General features: G+C 38.0%; 1 protein-coding gene across 2 annotated transcripts in view; it reads left to right on the top strand.

Moving 5' to 3' along the window:
* The window catches only part of LOC137007386 (cadherin-10), a 52,004-nt gene that overhangs the window by 18,777 nt on the left and 14,919 nt on the right, over positions 1 to 18,308 (top strand). Inside the window, exons 2-6 of one of the 2 annotated variants that reach the window (XM_067368797.1) lie at positions 1,328 to 1,622; positions 10,046 to 10,165; positions 10,763 to 10,930; positions 12,096 to 12,283; positions 13,005 to 13,258. In XM_067368797.1, coding sequence (XP_067224898.1) covers positions 1,328 to 1,622; positions 10,046 to 10,165; positions 10,763 to 10,930; positions 12,096 to 12,283; positions 13,005 to 13,258 — 1,025 coding nt within the window. The remainder of the gene's footprint in view (positions 1 to 1,327; positions 1,623 to 10,045; positions 10,166 to 10,762; positions 10,931 to 12,095; positions 12,284 to 13,004; positions 13,259 to 18,308) is intronic. The other variant, XM_067368798.1, reaches the window with a different exon arrangement.

Here is an 18,308-nt window from a genome sequence, read left to right as displayed (position 1 = left end):
TTATTTTGTGACTTCACCAGGCTTAATGTAATGATGACATTTTTAACAACTGGTATGGGAGGATTTAGCATGAAATTACCAATTTATGCCTTCTTGCAATTGCTGTTTACAGTAAACATGAAGCAAAATCACATTCACAAAGATTTCCCCCCTCAATTGCCTATGCCAGGACATAAAACTACTAAATAAAAGATAGCCATTTCTCTGAGCAGCTTGCTAGTGTGCTGTTAATGCAATTGCGTGTGTAATGGATACCTAATTCAGTTTCAGGACGGAGAAGAACACTTGTTTCACAATGACGCAAACCTCCAAATTGAGGTTTTAATTGTTGCGTGTCAAATTATCTACATCCTGATAGCAGTGGTTAGAAAAGCTTCTAAAATTGTTTCCAATTATAGTGTACATTTAGCCGTAAGTGGACAGATTATGAAATTGTAGGGTGCAATGCTTAGAATGCTGCTCTTAGAATGGAAGATGTTTTTTGGTTCTTCTTTATTTACTGCTTAGAAAAACAAGGACTGTTTTTGCAGCTTCTTTTTGGGTGTTGATTGATCATTTATTAAATATGAAACATTTCAAGGCACCTATGCTGATTGGATATTTTGTCCAAGACTGTATGGCTGGCCTCTTCTGGTAAAATCCTAATCAGTAAAAGAGGAACTGCAATCAAATGGAGAGGGCTGTCGGGCTTCCTCTTGTTGCTAAGAGACAGGTGTAAAATGAAAGTTCTGCTCTGAAGGAGCGTTTTGTGTAATTGTGACCGTTCTGAACAAAAACAGGTCATATCTTTCCTCCACAGTTTGAAGGTACAGGAGTCTATTGAGAGTTTCCTGAGATATCTGTCATATGCCGTCAACCACGTCAAACACGGAGCTTTCTATGCAGTTAGTTCTGCGCTCCTGCAGATAATGACTAGATCGCCATTCAATGCACTGTGTTTGCTGCTGAAAAGGAAAAGGAGAATTCTGAAACTATTACTGATACTGATGTCAATTAAATATTTAAGTCAAAATTTCTGAGCTTTTCCCACAAAGAAAATTAAACCGAGCGGGGCCTTTGAGCAAATTCACATTCATATTCACATATTCATGACTCATTTAAAAACATTGCTCAAGAAACACATTCTGACTTCGGCCAGAAAGGGCTTAAACTGCGTTTAGCAAATGGTTTAATTTCTGTTTCCATTTGCACAGGGTTTAGGGCCACTGCCTGAACATTTTGCCTTGACAGACTGAGTATATTTGCAAACAATTTGCCAGTCGCGCACTAAGAAAACAGTTAATTTGGGAACTGTTAATTCCAACAAAACTCTCTTTGGTCTTTTAAGCTTCACTCAGATATGGACACGGAAGATGGAAGTGTGAAGTATGTCCTTACCGGAGACGGGGCCGGAACTATTTTCGAGATTGATGAGAACTCGGGTGATATCCATGCCACCAGGAGGCTTGACAGGGAAGAGAAAGCGTTGTACACCCTGAGCGCCAAAGCCGTCAACAAAACCTCTGGACAGGATCTGGAGAGGGCCTCGGAATTCATCATCAAAATCCATGACATCAATGACAACGAGCCAAAGTTTGCCAAGGACACCTATGTGGCCAGTGTCTCAGAGATGTCAAATGTTGGTGAGTGGCTGACTCAAGTTTTAACCCATAACTTTTTGTTATGGGTTATATATAATGATTTTTGGTAACACTTTGGTATGGGGAACACATATTCACTTTTAAAATGAAAATTCTGTCATCATTTACATTTACATTTCAACCCTGTATGAGTTTCTTTGTTCTGCTGAACACAAAGGAAGATATTTGGAGGAATGTCAGTAACCAAACAGATCTTGCCCTACTATGGTAGTAAATGGGGGATGAGATCTGTTTGGTTACTGACATTCTTCCAAATATCTTTCTTTGTGTTCAGAATTTTCATTTTTGGGTGAACTATCCCTTTGACTATGACTTTTGCCTCAATACACTCTTAATGTACAGCTTATTAATAGTTAGTAAGGTAGTTGTTAAGTTTAGGTACGGGGTAGGATTTGGGGATGTAGAATATGGTCATGCAGAATAAGACATTAATATGCTTTATAAGTACTAATAAACAGCCAATATGTAAAAAGCTTGTTAAAAGTGAGAATTGTTCCCCATACTAAAGTATTGCCTGATTTTTAACTCCTATAGAGTTGATATTATTTTTGTATTTTGCTAAAGACACTGAAATGTACAGCTTTAACATACTAATAGCATCTAAAATGTAGTTTTTTTTACTTTAGTTACATATTTACAGTCCCTCAGGTTGGGACTGGAATTGAAGTTCTATACTTGCAATCCATTTATCAGTACAGTATAAAGAAATGTTACTCAAAACTGTATCCAAATGGCAAATTTATTTATCAACGAAAATCAGAAGCTGTCCATACATTGATGCCGATACTGATCCGTGTCTATACAAATGTAAATCACACTTTAACTATGTCAAATGACAACTATTATAAAAGCAGTGCTTTTATGCAGATTTTTCATCCAGGTGCAAGTTATTTTCACTACATTATTAAAAGCAATCGCACAATCACTCACACAAGAATCTTGTTTATGCCAAAGTGCCTCCATATAAACGTCAAATGCAAAATGAAGTTGCCGTGGACACTTTAAAAAAAACAACAGGCTTAAAAACAAAAGATTTCAGAAGGATAATTCGAGATTATTTTTTGATGTGAGCAGAAAAAATTGGATGCATGCTTACAGAGCAGTCAAAGCTGTCTCCAAGATGATGGGAAAAGTGAAATTGGCCAATAAAGAGACTTTCGTTTTTTTTATGCTAAACAGAACACACTTTCTTTCAGCCACTTAATCAACGCTGATTAAAACTATGACAAACATTCAACTTCACGTGATTTGAGGGAGGATAAAGATCTTACAATATCCCGTCTGAATTCATTCAATTATCAGTGATTTTAAACCCATTAAGAGCAGCAGAGAGAATCAAAGTAAATGAACGGGATGCAGCAAGCTGAAATCAATTACTCTTCATGAAGCAACAAATTAACCCGCAGGTTTATCTCAAATGAATCAAAACTCATTTGCAGTTCTGACAAAAACAAGGCAGCCGTTTTTGATTAAAGATTTTGTGCTATGATAAGATAATCATTGTGGATCTTAATCATTGTGACCCGGCAAATGAATCAAAGATTAATCACTAGGAAATGAGGAAATTATGCTTGAAGTGGTCCTGGTGTACCTATTTGTGTTTGGCAATTCATAAAGCACTGTTTGAGAACGCTTGACTCAATGTCTGTGTCAAAGTTTACCAAACAGGAATTAAATCTTTTTGTGTTTTTACTTTTGCCCTTTTTGACACATTATTAATAATTAGAGGAGAGTGGGGTAAAGTGTGTCAGTGGTTGAGATGTATTGCCCTCTGGAGCACAATTTTCATCATGCCACCATCTATTTAGGGTGCTTTCACACTGGCCATTTAATTTAAAATGGGGCACGGTTCGGATGAAAAATTGGCAATGTGAAAGCTGTCATGCGGACTCAGAAGCGCACTGGGGTAAAGAATCCGAGACTTAGGCTGTGTCCAAAATCGCGATTTGAGGAGGCAGCCATTTGTAGGTGTTCCGAAACCACAGTTGACATTATCAACATTATTAGTTAAACCAAGGTCATTAAAAATCCCAGGATGCACAATGGTCGTGGTTGAGGAGATTCCTCCTTCTATATGTACAGGTGCTGGACATATAATTAGAATATCATCAAAAAGTTGATTTATTTCACTAAATCCATTCAAAAAGTGAAACTTGTATATTATATTCATTCATTACACACAGACTGATATATTTCAAATGTTTATTTCTTTTAATTTTCATGATTATAATTGACAACTAAGGAAAATCCCAAATTCAGTATCTCAGAAAATTAGAATATTGTGAAGAGGCACCTGGTGCCACACTCTAATCAGTTTATTAACTCAAAACACCTGCAAAGGCCTTTAAATGGTCTCTCAGTCTAGTTCTGTAGGCTACACAATCATGGGGAAGACTGCTGACTTGACAGTTGTCCAAAAGACGACCACTGACACCTTGCACAAGGAGGGCAAGACACAAAAGGTCATTGCAAAAGAGGCTGGCTTTTCACAGAGCTCTGTGTCCAAGCACATTAATAGAGAGGCGAAGGGAAGGAAAAAATGTGGTAGAAAAAAAAGTGTACAAGCAATAGGGATAACCGCACCCTGGAGAGGATTGTGAAACAAAACCCATTCAAAAATGTGGGGGAGATTCACAAAGAGTGGACTGCAGCTGGAGTCAGTGCTTCAAGAACCACTACGCACAGACATATGCAAGACATGGGTTTCAGCTGCCGCATTCCTTGTGTCAGGCCACTCTTGAACAACAGACAGTGTCAGAAGCGTCTTGTCTGGGCTAAAGACAAAAAGGACTGGACTGCTGCTGAGTGGTCCAAAGTTATGTTCTCTTATGAAAGTAAATTTTGCATTTCCTTTGGAAATCAGGGTCCCAGAGTCTGGAGGAAGAGAGGAGAGGCACACAATCCACGTTGCTTGAGGTCCAGTGTAAAGTTTCCACAGTCAGTTATGTTTTGGGGTGCCATGTCATCTGCTGGTGTTGGTCCACTGTGTTTTCTGAGGTCCAAGGTCAACGCAGCCGTATACCAGGAAGTTTTAGAGCACTTCATGCTTCCTGCTGCTGGCCAACTTTATGGAGATGCAGATTTCATTTTCCAACAGGACTTGGCACCTGCACACAGTGCCAAAGCTACCAGTACCTGGTTTAAGGACCATGGTATCCCTGTTCTTAATTGGCCAGCAAACTCGCCTGACCTTAACCCCATAGAAAATCTATGGGGTACTGTGAAGAGGAAGATACGATTCAGGCAAAAGGAGCCCCAACTAAGTATTGAGTGCTGTACATGCTCATACTTTTCATGTTCATACTTTTCAGTTGGCCAAGATTTCTAAAAATCCTTTCTTTATATTGGTCTTAGGTAATATTCTAATTTTCTGAGATACTGAATTTGGGATTTTCCTTAGTTGTCAGTTACATTTGAACAAAACATTTGAAATATATCAGTCTGTGTGTAATGAATGAATATAATATACAAGTTTTACTTTTTGAATGGAATTAGTGAAATAAATCAACTTTTTGATGATATTCTAAATATATGACCAGCACCTGTAAAGCGCTTTGAGTACCCAGAAACATGCTAGATAAATGTAAGGAATTATTATTATTAAGTGCACTCATTCAATCCCACAATGCATGGCAATAATGAGCGTACAACCAATGTATGCTCAACGGCTAGAAAATACCCACAATGCACTGAGAGTCGCACATTGAAGGAATTCTGACCAGAAGATGGCTCCCACAGGTGAATCATCCATCGATTTTCCAAACTGCTGGTCCAATGTGGCTACAGCGTAATATCTTACTTAATATCGTGATAATTAAATTGTTTAATTAAGGTTTTTACAGTTTCCATGATAGAGTTCAACATATATCTTTTCATCTTACTACTGGAGCTTATATCTCACAATTCTGCCATAACTGACAATTGAGACTTTATATTTAGCAATTCTGACTTTATAACACACAATCGTGAGTTAAAAAGTCAAAATTGAAAAAAAGTGACTTTATTTCTCCCAATTGTGAGTTTATACAGTATCACGCAATTCTGACATTATAACTTGCAATTGAGAGTTTAAATCAAACAATTCTGAGAAAAGAAGTCAGAATTGAGAGATGTAAACTCACAATTGTGAGAGAAAAGAGTCTGAATTGTGAGAAAAAGTCGCAATTACCTTTTCATTTTTTATTTAGTGGCGGAAACAAGCTTCCATAGAAGTAGGCGTGTCTGATGAAATGGGAGAAAAAAAGTTAGCGAGCAACATACTGTCACAAATCACAAATATTTCATTATATTATAGATAAGATGTTTCAGCAGTGCCCAATAGTTTTTGAAGCATGAAATGGACTAAAATTTTTCCCTGCTGCTACCTTTCAAGTTACAGCTCAGGATAGTCACTAGTGAAGGGTTTGGGACTGTATTCATTCTTGTGGTGCCATCGGCCAATCAGCACTATTGTTGCGTCCTTGTCGTGACATTTTCAATGCAACATGAAATGAAATGTGTTATTAAAGCATATAGGTATTGAAATTTATGTTAAAGTCTGAATGTCCCATCGGAGAGTAGATCTTAACGCAGCCGTGTTTGTTAAAAGATGGATCCCTGAGGCGTGAAACACTACCAGTCATCCTTTCAGACAAATGCAAGACCACTCCAGGGACTCTCAGTTGGATTCTTACATTACAGTGCCTGATCTCCTTTATGTCTCTGTCTCTGTCGTCGAGAGTCTCAAAGCACCTGTGTTTTACAAGCTGAGAACATGCAATGTTGTTTTATTCAGGTTCTTAACATGATACATGGCAGATTTGCAGTCACTACTAATATTTATTTCCCTCACAAATTTAAAAGCATGTCACGTTACTGCAGTTCAGCTGTGGGCAGAGTTATTTATTAAACACAAATCTGGTAAAAGCAGTCTCGTAAATGAAACCCAAGCTCAACCTTTCTTTTTCCGTTTCTCTTTCCGGCAGGCTCGTTCTCCCTTTCATATCTGTATTTCTCCGTGGGGTTCAAAGTTACATCATCCCCGGCACTCCGTAACGTAAATGGGACACCGTGCTCGTTTGACACTTCACTTGAGCTCTTCCTTTCTCCCGCCTGTGTACGAATTCACGAACGGCTCTGCTTGCCAAACCGTGAGGTCACGGTGGCACTCGCGTTTAAGCCGAACAAACCGGCCATGTGTTGCGAACGTGCCTGCCGTTAATCAGATCTGGCCATCCATGAAGTCTGAGACTCTGTTTCCCTCCGTGTTATCGGAATGGGATCGGAGGGCGACAGATGTTTCTGCATTCATTAGTATTCTCCGAGCCGTTCAGAGAGTGAATGCCGCTCGGCGGAGGTCTTGTTGATGCCAAGGACGCCGCTGATCCATGGCAGAAACAACATGTGCTTTCGGTCCACCTTCAGAGGTGAGACTGAGGAGCCGCGAAGTCACCTCTAAAGTCTATTCAGAAGAAAGAACTGTAAGATGTCAGTAGTACACAAATGAGGAAGGCGAAACCTCAGAGGGAACTACTCACAGGGAGCCGTGACTGAAATGGAAAGCACCAATGTTGGCAACTAGGAATGAGGAGTGATTTTGCCCTTCATGTGGCAGGACAAAAGTTGTTGTCGCTAGTTATATCAGAGACCAGACCAAGATCAGATTTTATTGTGGGTAATGGTGTGCTACACAAGTGAAAATATTAGAGCTTTTTGATGATATTTGAAATAGATTTTGAAGATCTGAAAAGGGCAGAGAGCCAATGAATACAATCATTTACATGTGCAGTATATGTACCAATATAACATTACATTTACAGGAATATTTAGCTGCATATATATATATATATATATATATATATATATATATATATATATATATATATATATATATATATATATATATATACACATCCAAAGTATGTAAGGTAGTACATCAAGATGTCTTTTATTGAATCCAAAAAGTTTTGATTATATTTTGCTACATAAAAAGGTATTTTAAAGGTTTTAAGTGTCAAAAGGTCATTCGGTTTAACCGTCCAATACAGCCATTTCATTTGTGATTAAAATATCTAAAAATGTAATAAATGTATATATTTATTTATTTATTTAAGTCATTGCTTTGTTATGAGAAAGAATGTCCGGAATAAATGAATTTCATTGATGCCAGTCGGAGTAACCAATAAAAGGACCATATTGGATCAAGTCATACGGTCAATATCATGTGACAGGATGTGTTATCATTCAGACACCTTGACCACATGGTCGTGAAGAAAAGTAACTAACTTTCTAAACTATTTGACAAATTCATGTTTTCACTTGATCATACGCATGTCCCGAAACATCGACCGCTATAAAACATGGAAAATTTAGTAATATTTTAAAAGCGTGTACTAAATATAAAATGTTTGATTTTCCTTTTGCTAGCTAGCTAGTTATCAGCCTGTTAGCATTGTTTGAAAATTTCGTCATTCGGTATAACCAAAAGTGTCATTCGGTAAAACCGAAATTGTGGTTAAATCAATTACTTTTTTGGTGACAAATTTAGTCCATCTTGTAAAAAAGGCTTGCGCTCTTCACAATGACGTAATATTGCAGAGAGTTTGTGCTTTAGGGTGTTCGCACTTGTCATGTTTGGTTCGATTAAAACGAACCCTGGTGCGATTGCTCGGTTAGTGCGGTTCATTTTAGCATATGTGAACGCTGCCATCGGAACCCTGGTGCGCACCAAACAAGCGGACCGAGACCGCTGAAAAGATGGGTCTCGGCCCGCTTCCAAACGAACTCTGGTGCAGTTCGAATGATATGAACGCAACACCGACCAAAGACATGTAACCGAACCAAAAACAGGAAGACGAGACTCTAAAATGGACAGAATCCTCACGCATGTCGGTTTTTCTCGTCATAGACGCGAGTTTGCCCATGACAGACATCAGACGTGCGTCTCCACGCAGCAGATCGTTTGTGTGTGACGGAGGGATTCTCCCCGCTGTTTTGACTACTTTACACATTTTATAAACTTTTCACGAGTTTCCAGCTGGCCAAAATACCATTACATGCAGGCTACGGAGTACGGACAGCTACACACACACAACGAGCACATTTACCTCAGAAAACAGCATTGTTTTGGATGTTCGGTAAGTTCCGTCTCAAAATAGGCAATACGTCATAAAATCCGACCAGTCACGTTGTGAATGTATCCCTATGCCTGAAGGTTCGGTGATAAAATTACCAATCTAAACGCTAATCGGACCAGGACTAAATGTTTTTTTTTTTTTTTTTTTTTCTTAGGTCCGGACCAAATGAACCAAACGAACCGAACTACAAGTGTGAAAGCACGCTTAAAGCGAAACAGACACTTCACATTTCACATGCAGACAATTTCACATGCTTCAGTAATTATTTTACGTTAAATGCATTCAATTATTTTAATACATTAAGGATTTTGAATTAAACGCATGCGTTAACGCGTTCACATTGACAGCCCTTTATATATACACACACACACACTCACACACACACACAGCAGTATTGATCCAATATATTATACAAAATAAATACTGTACATGAAAAATGCCACTTTCAATTGATTGACAGAAATGAATCAAACTTACCAACAACTAGGCCTAATGCCATTTTTTGCTACTTAAGCTACTAATACATCTCTGCTTTAATAGTTTCATACTGGCGAGCAATAAAAAATTGCAAAATTACTCATGATATCTTGTGAATTGCCAACAAAATCATTGTGAATATTTAATATACTGCCCAGCCCTAATAGCACACAATAGCCAAATTTAAGCAGCGAAATGGGTTCGAAATGAGATTTTTACTATTACTTTACACCATAGTCAAATTTTGAAGAGCTTTTCATATCAGAGACTATTTTTTCCCTCTCCTACAGCTGTTCAAAGCCATATCAAGCTGGAAACGAACGCCCTAAAATCATGTTACTTCTGGATTAATTGGTCTAATTATAATGTTTCTTTGAGCAGATTATTTGTCTGACGTTTCCCAGCAACATACAGCAGATTCCATCAGAGTGGAAAATGAATGGGATGACCCAGAGAGAGCGGGCGAAAGAAAAACTACAATTAAAGATATGTCCATCTCACCGTGCAGCTGGAGTAATTATGAGACTAGGATTTAGATAAGAAATACACTGAGATAAAGAAGATGAAAGAACGAGTGATCATGCATTCGCCTTGATCACTGCTCACGCTGGGAGGGTGGGGCTCTCTTCATATAGGATAATAGCGAGTTTTACAACTTTGAATTTGTCGTTCATGCTGCACCTTTAGGATACACTGCTTTGATCATGGTTGAGGTTTTAATACTGGATGTGGGCATCATGTTTTACACCCATGTTAGGGCTTTTGGAGCTGAAATACCTCTCTCTATAATTCTCTTTCACCCTCTCTCTCAAGGTGCATTTGTAACGACAGTTACAGCCACAGATGCAGATGATGAAGCATATGGAAACAGCGCCAAGCTGGTTTACAGCATACTGCAGGGCCAGCCGTATTTCTCAATTGAACCTGAAACGGGTAAGTTGAGCAAAGATGAGAGAACAAGCATTATTTGAAATGATTAAAAGATGGGATACAATACTAGTACGGTGATACAGTATTTGCTAACATAGTTTTCTGAATCGCATTAGGTCTGTCAAGAAAATGTCCTGGTCATATTTCACCCTAAAAGCAAAATAAATTCTATTTTGCATAAAGAAAACTAACACAACATTTAAGACTTTTTTTTTTCCATTTTATGTTTGAGAAAATTAACCACATTTTACACCCAAAATTCTAATTTCTGCAATCTGTGTGGACATTTTACTATTCTCATTACTCTCAATGATAATTAAGTGATAATTAAGTGTGTTCCTTAAGAAAAAAACACATACAATATGTTCTCAAGTACTAATAGCCTTATCACAACATAATTTTAAGATTGACATCCTACTCAATTAAAACTCGCTCTTTAAAATACCCCGAGGCAGGGAATTCATTTCCTTGGTTATGTTTTTTTTTCTTTTCTTCCCCCTCACCCAACCTTCTTTTTCAGCATGACATTAACATATAAATAATGAAGACAGAGAAGCTCATTAGATAGCACCTAAAACCTGTGTCCATCCATTCTGTCAGGCACCATAAGGACGGCGCTTCCGAACATGATTCGAGAGAACCGGGAGCACTATCAGGTGGTGATTCAGGCTAAGGACATGGCTGGACAGATGGGTGGTCTCTCTGGGACCGCTACCGTCAACATCACCCTTCTGGATGTCAACAACAGTCCTCCTCGATTCCCACATAGTAAGACAACACAAAATCACAAAATCTCCTAAATCAATCAATCAATTAATCAACTAAACCATCCATCCATCCATGGCTTATACTGTAACCTTTTTTTTTTTTTTTTTCTTTGAACAACTTTTGTGTTGGCAAGCCAACAGTCAAACTCTTTTTTAGTTTAAGTTTTAGCTTGTTTTAGTTTAGTTTCTACTATTTGATCTACAGGAATACATTTCCCTTGCTCTAAATCTTCAAATTAAAGAGTTTCATGTACTAAGTAGCCATAACCTAACACAAAATGCAAAGCTTTCAGCTCAATCCACGAGAGATCAACTGCAAATAAAGTCCTTAAAGGTACAGTAGCAAAAACAGCCCATTTTTGGGTCACATAAAAAAATGAATGACTCATTTTGATGCAAATTACCTTGAATTCATTATTATATGGAATTTGATGAAAGAAAAATCCTGCTGAAATGTCTAGAACAAAAGGCCTAGAACAAGCCCAGCAGGTGTATATCAAATGAACAAGGGTTTGATTGCCAGTCAACTATTAATAATTGATGCAGGCTAGATTATCAGAGTGTTTATTAGCAGAAGTGTGCTTGGACTTGCAAATAGACTTCAAGAGAATCAGCATATGAAATTAACTGTTCGGATGGCATGCTTCGCATTTCTCCGCAAGTGATATTTCATAAGAACCGTGCTTTGTGGTTCAGTTGAATTATCATGGAAATGCTTGGGGCCCATTTTTCCTACTGACCAGGATGAGTCACAATGTGAACCCAGAACAAAATCTCCACAGAAAGATGCTTTTGGAGTGAGAGTGAGAAAAGGGTGGATGGGGGGAGAGAGAAAGAAGGATAGAAACTAGAAGACAGAGAGATGAAGAAAGAGAGCGCAGCAGGAGCTTCATTTGGGGTGATAATCCCTCTCTCTTTGCCACAGTCTCAAATCCAATACAAGAGCCACATCAGAAACAGTTTCCACAAACTGGGTTAAAAAAGATCCTTCTCCAATGGCTCATCGGAGCTGAAATTCTATTAAAGAATAACCACTGAGAGGCAGCTCTGCTTTTCCCCCGAGAGAAGGATAAACAAATAGACAAATGCACCTCGCCCAAGAACAAAGAGTTCGTCCAAACACCTGACTGTTTACTCAATTGATTCATTTTGCTCTCCTTTTCCAGGTACCTACCATATCTCCACTCCAGAGTCGGCCGCAATCGGATCATCGGTGGGCCGGATCAAAGCGTACGATGCAGATGTGGGGGAGAACGCCGAGATGTGGTACTCCATCCTGGACGGCGACGGGCAAGACGTGTTCAATATCATCACAGACGGCACCAGCCAGGAAGGAGTGATAACAGTAAAGAAGGTAAACAGGCCCTATAGCTAAAGTTTTAAACATGACACTGTAAGTCGCCAGCTGGAAATAAAATCCGCGCCATGCCATGGTCTTTCCCTCATTCTCATTTTCTCATTCATTCATTCGCATGCACGCGCCCATACGAAGCGAAGTGCTCAGAAAGTAATCCCCTAAATCGAAGCCTTCGTGTCCTATCAACTTTACAAAGGTGCTTAATTCTATTCACAGCCCAAAAAGTCCCTTTTTTCCCTTTTGTGTGATGCAGGGATCTATTTGCCTGCTGAAATCTGCCTATAGCTTATTTCCACTCTCTGTCAGGTCAGGCTTTGACGAGGCTCAGGCAATTATGCAAATCCTATTGCTTAAACTAGAATGAAAGATAGCTACAGAAGAAGGTCTGAATGGGCGAAAGGTAAAAGATCGCACCTTGAGTCTTTAATCGGTTCATAATTAAAAGGCTGCATTAAAGCACGATGCCCTGCCTTTATAAAAAAAGACATTCAATGCGAAAGAAAAGGAATAGCGATAAGCACTCTTCAATGAATGTAACCAAAAACGAGCTTTAGATTTAGAAAAGTTTAGGACGACATTGCTAGAGCATGTCGTTAATCTGTGACCGAATAGACCTGAGCTGAAACAGATCAGAAAAGTAAGCCTTCCTTTATCCAGACAGGTAAGGAAGACTGGCCTAACATCTTATCTTTCTTCCCGAAACCTTTCTCCCGTTCAGCAACTAGATTACGAGAGCAAGAGGTTATACTCACTCCGGGTGCAGGTGACCAACACGCATGTAGATCGACGCTTTGAGCACCTGGGGCCTTTCAGCGACACGGCGATGGTCCGAATCACAGTCACGGATGTGGACGAACCTCCGGTCTTCAGTCGAGCTCTGTACATTTTCGAGGTGGATGAAGACACCCCCGCTGGCAGCTTGCTTGGCACGGTGTCAGCTCGGGACCCTGATATAATCAATCACTTGGTCAAGTGAGTAACTATTGGTTGGTTTTACAAACATCATAAACTTTTACACATTTAAAAAAAAAGTAAATTTGTATAAATGTTAAAGGGGTCACAACCATTTTCACCTTCTCATTGGCCCTTAGATTTGAATGCTACTACCATTTTCACATTTCCGGGGTTCTCAGAAGTGGAAGGCGTCACAGTTGGGTAAACGTATACCCATATATTTATAGTGTTGAATGGAAACTACAACAAATATAATTTTTGTGTTACAATTTGCTCCAAAAGCAAAAAACAAACAAACAAACACTTTATAGCGTTTCTATGACTTTCCAAAAGAGGAAAGAAATATTGAGAGATTGATTATGGTAGTCAGAAGGGAGAAAGATCAAATTTGCAGTCACTCCCTCAGCTATTGTATTAGAAACACTCACACAGCAGAAGTTAACTAGTTTTCTGTAATTGAATGCAAAGGTCATGTAATACAAAGTACACAGTGTTACAAATGTACATACATAAAAAAAAAAAAAAAAGTAAAATACAAAAATACTTGGTTAGATTACAATGTTAATAACTGTGGAAACACATCATCACAGTCAGTGAAAAGGGTCCATTACCTCAATTTTCAGCCAATAGACATCATTAACTTTCAAATATATATATATATATATATATATATATATATATATATATATATATATATATATATATATATATATATATATATATATATATAATGCAACATATCTGGACTTATTTATAAACTAATAATATTTACCTAATATTTAATATAATTATCATGTAATAATAATATTAGACTATTAAATATTATTTTTTTTATTTTACATATAATTTATAATAATTTCTTATGTTTCACTATCATTTACATCATATTTAACATAAATATTATAAATTTTAGAACATCAGACTTGTTTAGAATAACTAAACAAATTTTAAACATTTAAAATAATTATTTTTATTTTAAATATCATTAGTAATTAATATTCCTTTATACATTTTGAGTCTGAAATTTGCTTTTTTTAGTACAACAAACACTCTTACCTTAAAAATTAAAGGCACAATATGTAAGTTTTGCCACTATAGATCGATGATGCCTTGCCTGAAAAACCCAGCCTCACCACTGTACCAGCGGATGAGTCTGGTCGGCCATTGAATCAATTACATTTCTAGGGGCGGAGCAAATCCAAGCAAATGGGAAGTGGAGTAAACCAATCAGAGAAGGGCGCATATGACGTTAGCAAAGCGACAAGTGAGTCAACAGCGAAAAGTAAATAATTAATGTGTTTTTGGTAATTTAAAACTGAATTCATGGCTGAATAGAACGGACTCTCAGGTCTCCCGTGCGCAATCTTTTTTGATATTGAAGGGACTTTTGCCGCACTAGAGTGACGCTGTTTAAACTAATCTGATTGCACGGTATGATTTGGAGTTGACTCGAGGCGCGACGGAGGGCAGACTGACCAGACTGATATATCTTGTAGAAGATATATCATTCTGGACTTGCCAGGCAAGATGATGCCTTGAATGAGCGTGGTATCATAGGAGTTGTCATCACCATCTTCCATCTACACGCCGATGGAAAGGAATCCTATGGACTTGGGCAGAAATTATGTTCATGGATAAGCTAATGTATTAAAGTTAAATTAAAGGGATAGTTCACCCAAAAATGAAAATTTGATGTTTATCTGCTTATCCCCAGGGCATCCAAGATGTAGGTGACTCCAAACGTTGCGGTCTGTCATTCGTATAATGCATGGCAATGGTAACAAAATCTATGAAAGTAAAAAAAAAAAAAACATGCACAGACAAATCCAAATTAAACCCTGTGGCTCGTAATGACACATTGATGTCCTAAGACACGAAACGATCGGTTTGTGTGAGAGCACGAACAGTATTTATATGATTTTTTACCTCTAATACACCACTATGTCAAACTGCCTTGAGCTTGATGAGTGACGTATATGCGCGAGAGATCACTTCCGCCGCTTGCGTAAACTATGCCAGAGCGCATACACACTTTATGCACAAGATGCCGTGCGCGCGCTCGAGGCACTTGAACATAGTGGTGTATTAGAGGTAAAAAATGATATAAATACTGTTCGGTTTCTCATACAAACCGATCGTTTTGTGTCTTAGGACATCAATGTGTCGTCACGAGCCGCAGGGTTTAATTTGGATTTGTCTGTGCATGTTTTTTTTTTACTCTCATAGATTTTGTTACCATTGCCATGCATTATATGACTGACAGACCACAACGGTTGGAGTTTATCATTTGTGTTCTACTGAAGAAACAAAGTCACCTACATCTTGGATGCCCTGGAGGTAAGCAGATAAACATCAAATTTTAATTTTTGAACTATCCCTTTAACGTTAGCCGCTGGAGCAGAACGAGGTTGCTTCAGCGAATACTAGAAACCTGCACGACACACGCCGGTCTCGAGTGGAGCTTTTATTATGTTTACGCTGCAATCGGCCGCTCTTTTCTTTGCGTATGTGTGGTAACAGTGCTGTTTTACACAATCATACTAAATACATTTGAGTGTGTTGAAAGTTATGTTATAACATTACTCTATGTGTTCGCTCTGCTATGAAAGACTTGTTGTACTATGCAGTATTCAAGATCAGTATTAGAATATCATATTAATAAAAACTGGATGACTTGTGTTGCTAATTTTGCTAAATAACATGCCATTTAAAAAATATTGTATGATGATGAAAGCTCTCTCTGATAATGCTATGTTAGCCACTTGACAAAATGGTGAACATGGTACTTGTGGTAAATCAAGAAACAAGCATTCAAACAATAAGACTAACCTCGTTGAGCTATATAACAATGATTAGTCTTCTGTCGATGAATGTATCCAAACAGTTGCTCAGCTGTCTAATAAAACATTTAATATATTAAAGTGTCTTTGGTGATTCCATGATTTCTATGAAAGTAAAACTGGAAATCAAGGGTAACGTGGCATCATTCACAATATAAGCTTTGTCAGAAACATTTGGGGTAATGTAAGTATGCAAGTCAACATAATATATAACATTGTTCTAGTAGTTTTTGGATATTTTAATCTAAAAATCTTACATATTGTGCCTTTAAGAAAAAAACTTGATTCTGCATGACCCCTTTAATATTTTGGTGTTGTGAATCTGATGCTCATACTAGCTTTATGATGCACTTGCTTTCTGTCACACTCATTATATTAGTTTCATTACCATCCAAAGGCTTATTTAGCTAATAAGGAGGCTTCTGTCAACAGATAATCTTAGCCATTGTAACAGGCAATTTAATGGTCCAGTAGATATTTGAACAGAGGGACTCTGTAATTAAATGCTTTTGAATATGTAGCTAACAAACAAGTGGTTCCTTTCACCTTAGACAAAAAATAAAAGGTGCAACATTCAATCAAAACCTAACATCCAACATCCGGGGGGAAAAAGCAAAATGGCACCTTGAAAAGTGTCTCCCAAGGCATCAGAACATAAAGTTCATTATGCCGTATAAAAATCAAGCAGAAGCATCTTCACCTTCCACATTTTGGTTGTTGATCAGATGTTTTGTGCTCGGTTAAATCCAATCCATCAACATGCTCCCAAGCGTGCGTGTGTGTATGTGTGTAAATGCGAGGGAAAAGCAAATTATTCATGGGGCCTCAGTTGGTGATTTCCCTCCGGAAGTTTGGCAAGATGAATACAAGCGCTGTTTTATCTCCCCCCTCCCTTCTTTTCTGAATTCAGACTTTTATAAGTCACAAAGTTGATGTGAAAGAGTGTGTCTTGTCTTTCGTCTCCTGTCCATACGCGCGCTACGGGCGATTGTCTGAAAAGCCTGTCCTTCTGGCATACTCATGCACGTCACACTCAGTTGCATATTTAAATGTCAGCAGAATATGTAAGCTGACATTGATAAATGGGTTTAATAGGAAAGATTTCCTTTTCTTATTTCATGAAAACAAAAGGCAGGGGATCAACAGAGTGATTAGCATTCAGGCTCTTTCAAACGAGCCACTTCAAAATTCAAAACACGCAATATGCGGTTAAGGATAATTGATAGTTGCTAGCTGTTTCGGCTTGGAAGGTGTTCGTCACAGCTGGCTATTCAACACAGAACGCATAATTGATTACTTAAAAATTAGCAGTTACTGGCATTATAAGGTACTGCAATTTTGCTGGGATAAACGGCATAGCTGGTCTTCAGGTTTTGAATGCTAGTGTTCTGGTGTTGCAACAACACTGCTATATACATTAAATATTGACTAATTCTTATTACAACAACAAAAGATATTTATTCAAGAGCAGTGAGTGATTTTATCTTTATCATTTGTTGTTTGATTAACATTAATGACTGCAGCAGATTTATTAGGCTGCTGTCACTTTAAAGGTGCTGTTGAACATCTTTTCAAAAGATGTAATATAAGTCTAAGGTGTCCCCTGAATGTGTCTGTGAAGTTTCAGCTCAAAATACCCCATAGATTTTTTTTTTTTTATTATTAATTTTTTTAACTGCCTATTTTGGGGCATCATTAACTATGCACCGATTCAGGCTGCAGCCCCTTTAAATCGCCCAATCCCTGCCCCCCGAGCTCTCGACTATAAGTGCAGTTATACAGTGCATAAACAAAGTTCACACAGCTAATATAACCCTCAAATGGATCTTTACAAGATGTTCGACTGGCTGCCCTTGTGTAATGCCTTGAACATGGGCTGGCATATGCAAATATTGGGGTCGTACATATTAATGATCCCGACTGTTATGTAACAGGTGTTATGTTGAGATTCGCCTGTTTTCCGGAGGTCTTTTAAACAAATGAGATTTAAATAAGAAGGAGGAAGCAATGGAATTTGAAACTCAACGTATGTCCTTTCCATGTACTGAGCTCTTGTTATTCAACTATGCCGAGGTAAATTCAATTTTTGATTCTAGGGCACCTTTAACATCACTCACTTATTTGGTTGATTTGAATGTTAAGTTTGGGCTTTTAGGAAGGAATGAAAGCGCACTGCTGTGAAGGAAAGGATGGTGAACGTAAACAAGATAATGACATTTGACAATTTC

The sequence above is a fragment of the Chanodichthys erythropterus genome, chromosome 19, assembly GCF_024489055.1.
Source record: "Chanodichthys erythropterus isolate Z2021 chromosome 19, ASM2448905v1, whole genome shotgun sequence".
Lineage (NCBI taxonomy): Eukaryota > Metazoa > Chordata > Actinopteri > Cypriniformes > Xenocyprididae > Chanodichthys > Chanodichthys erythropterus.
This window is presented reverse-complemented; position numbering and strand designations above follow the sequence as displayed.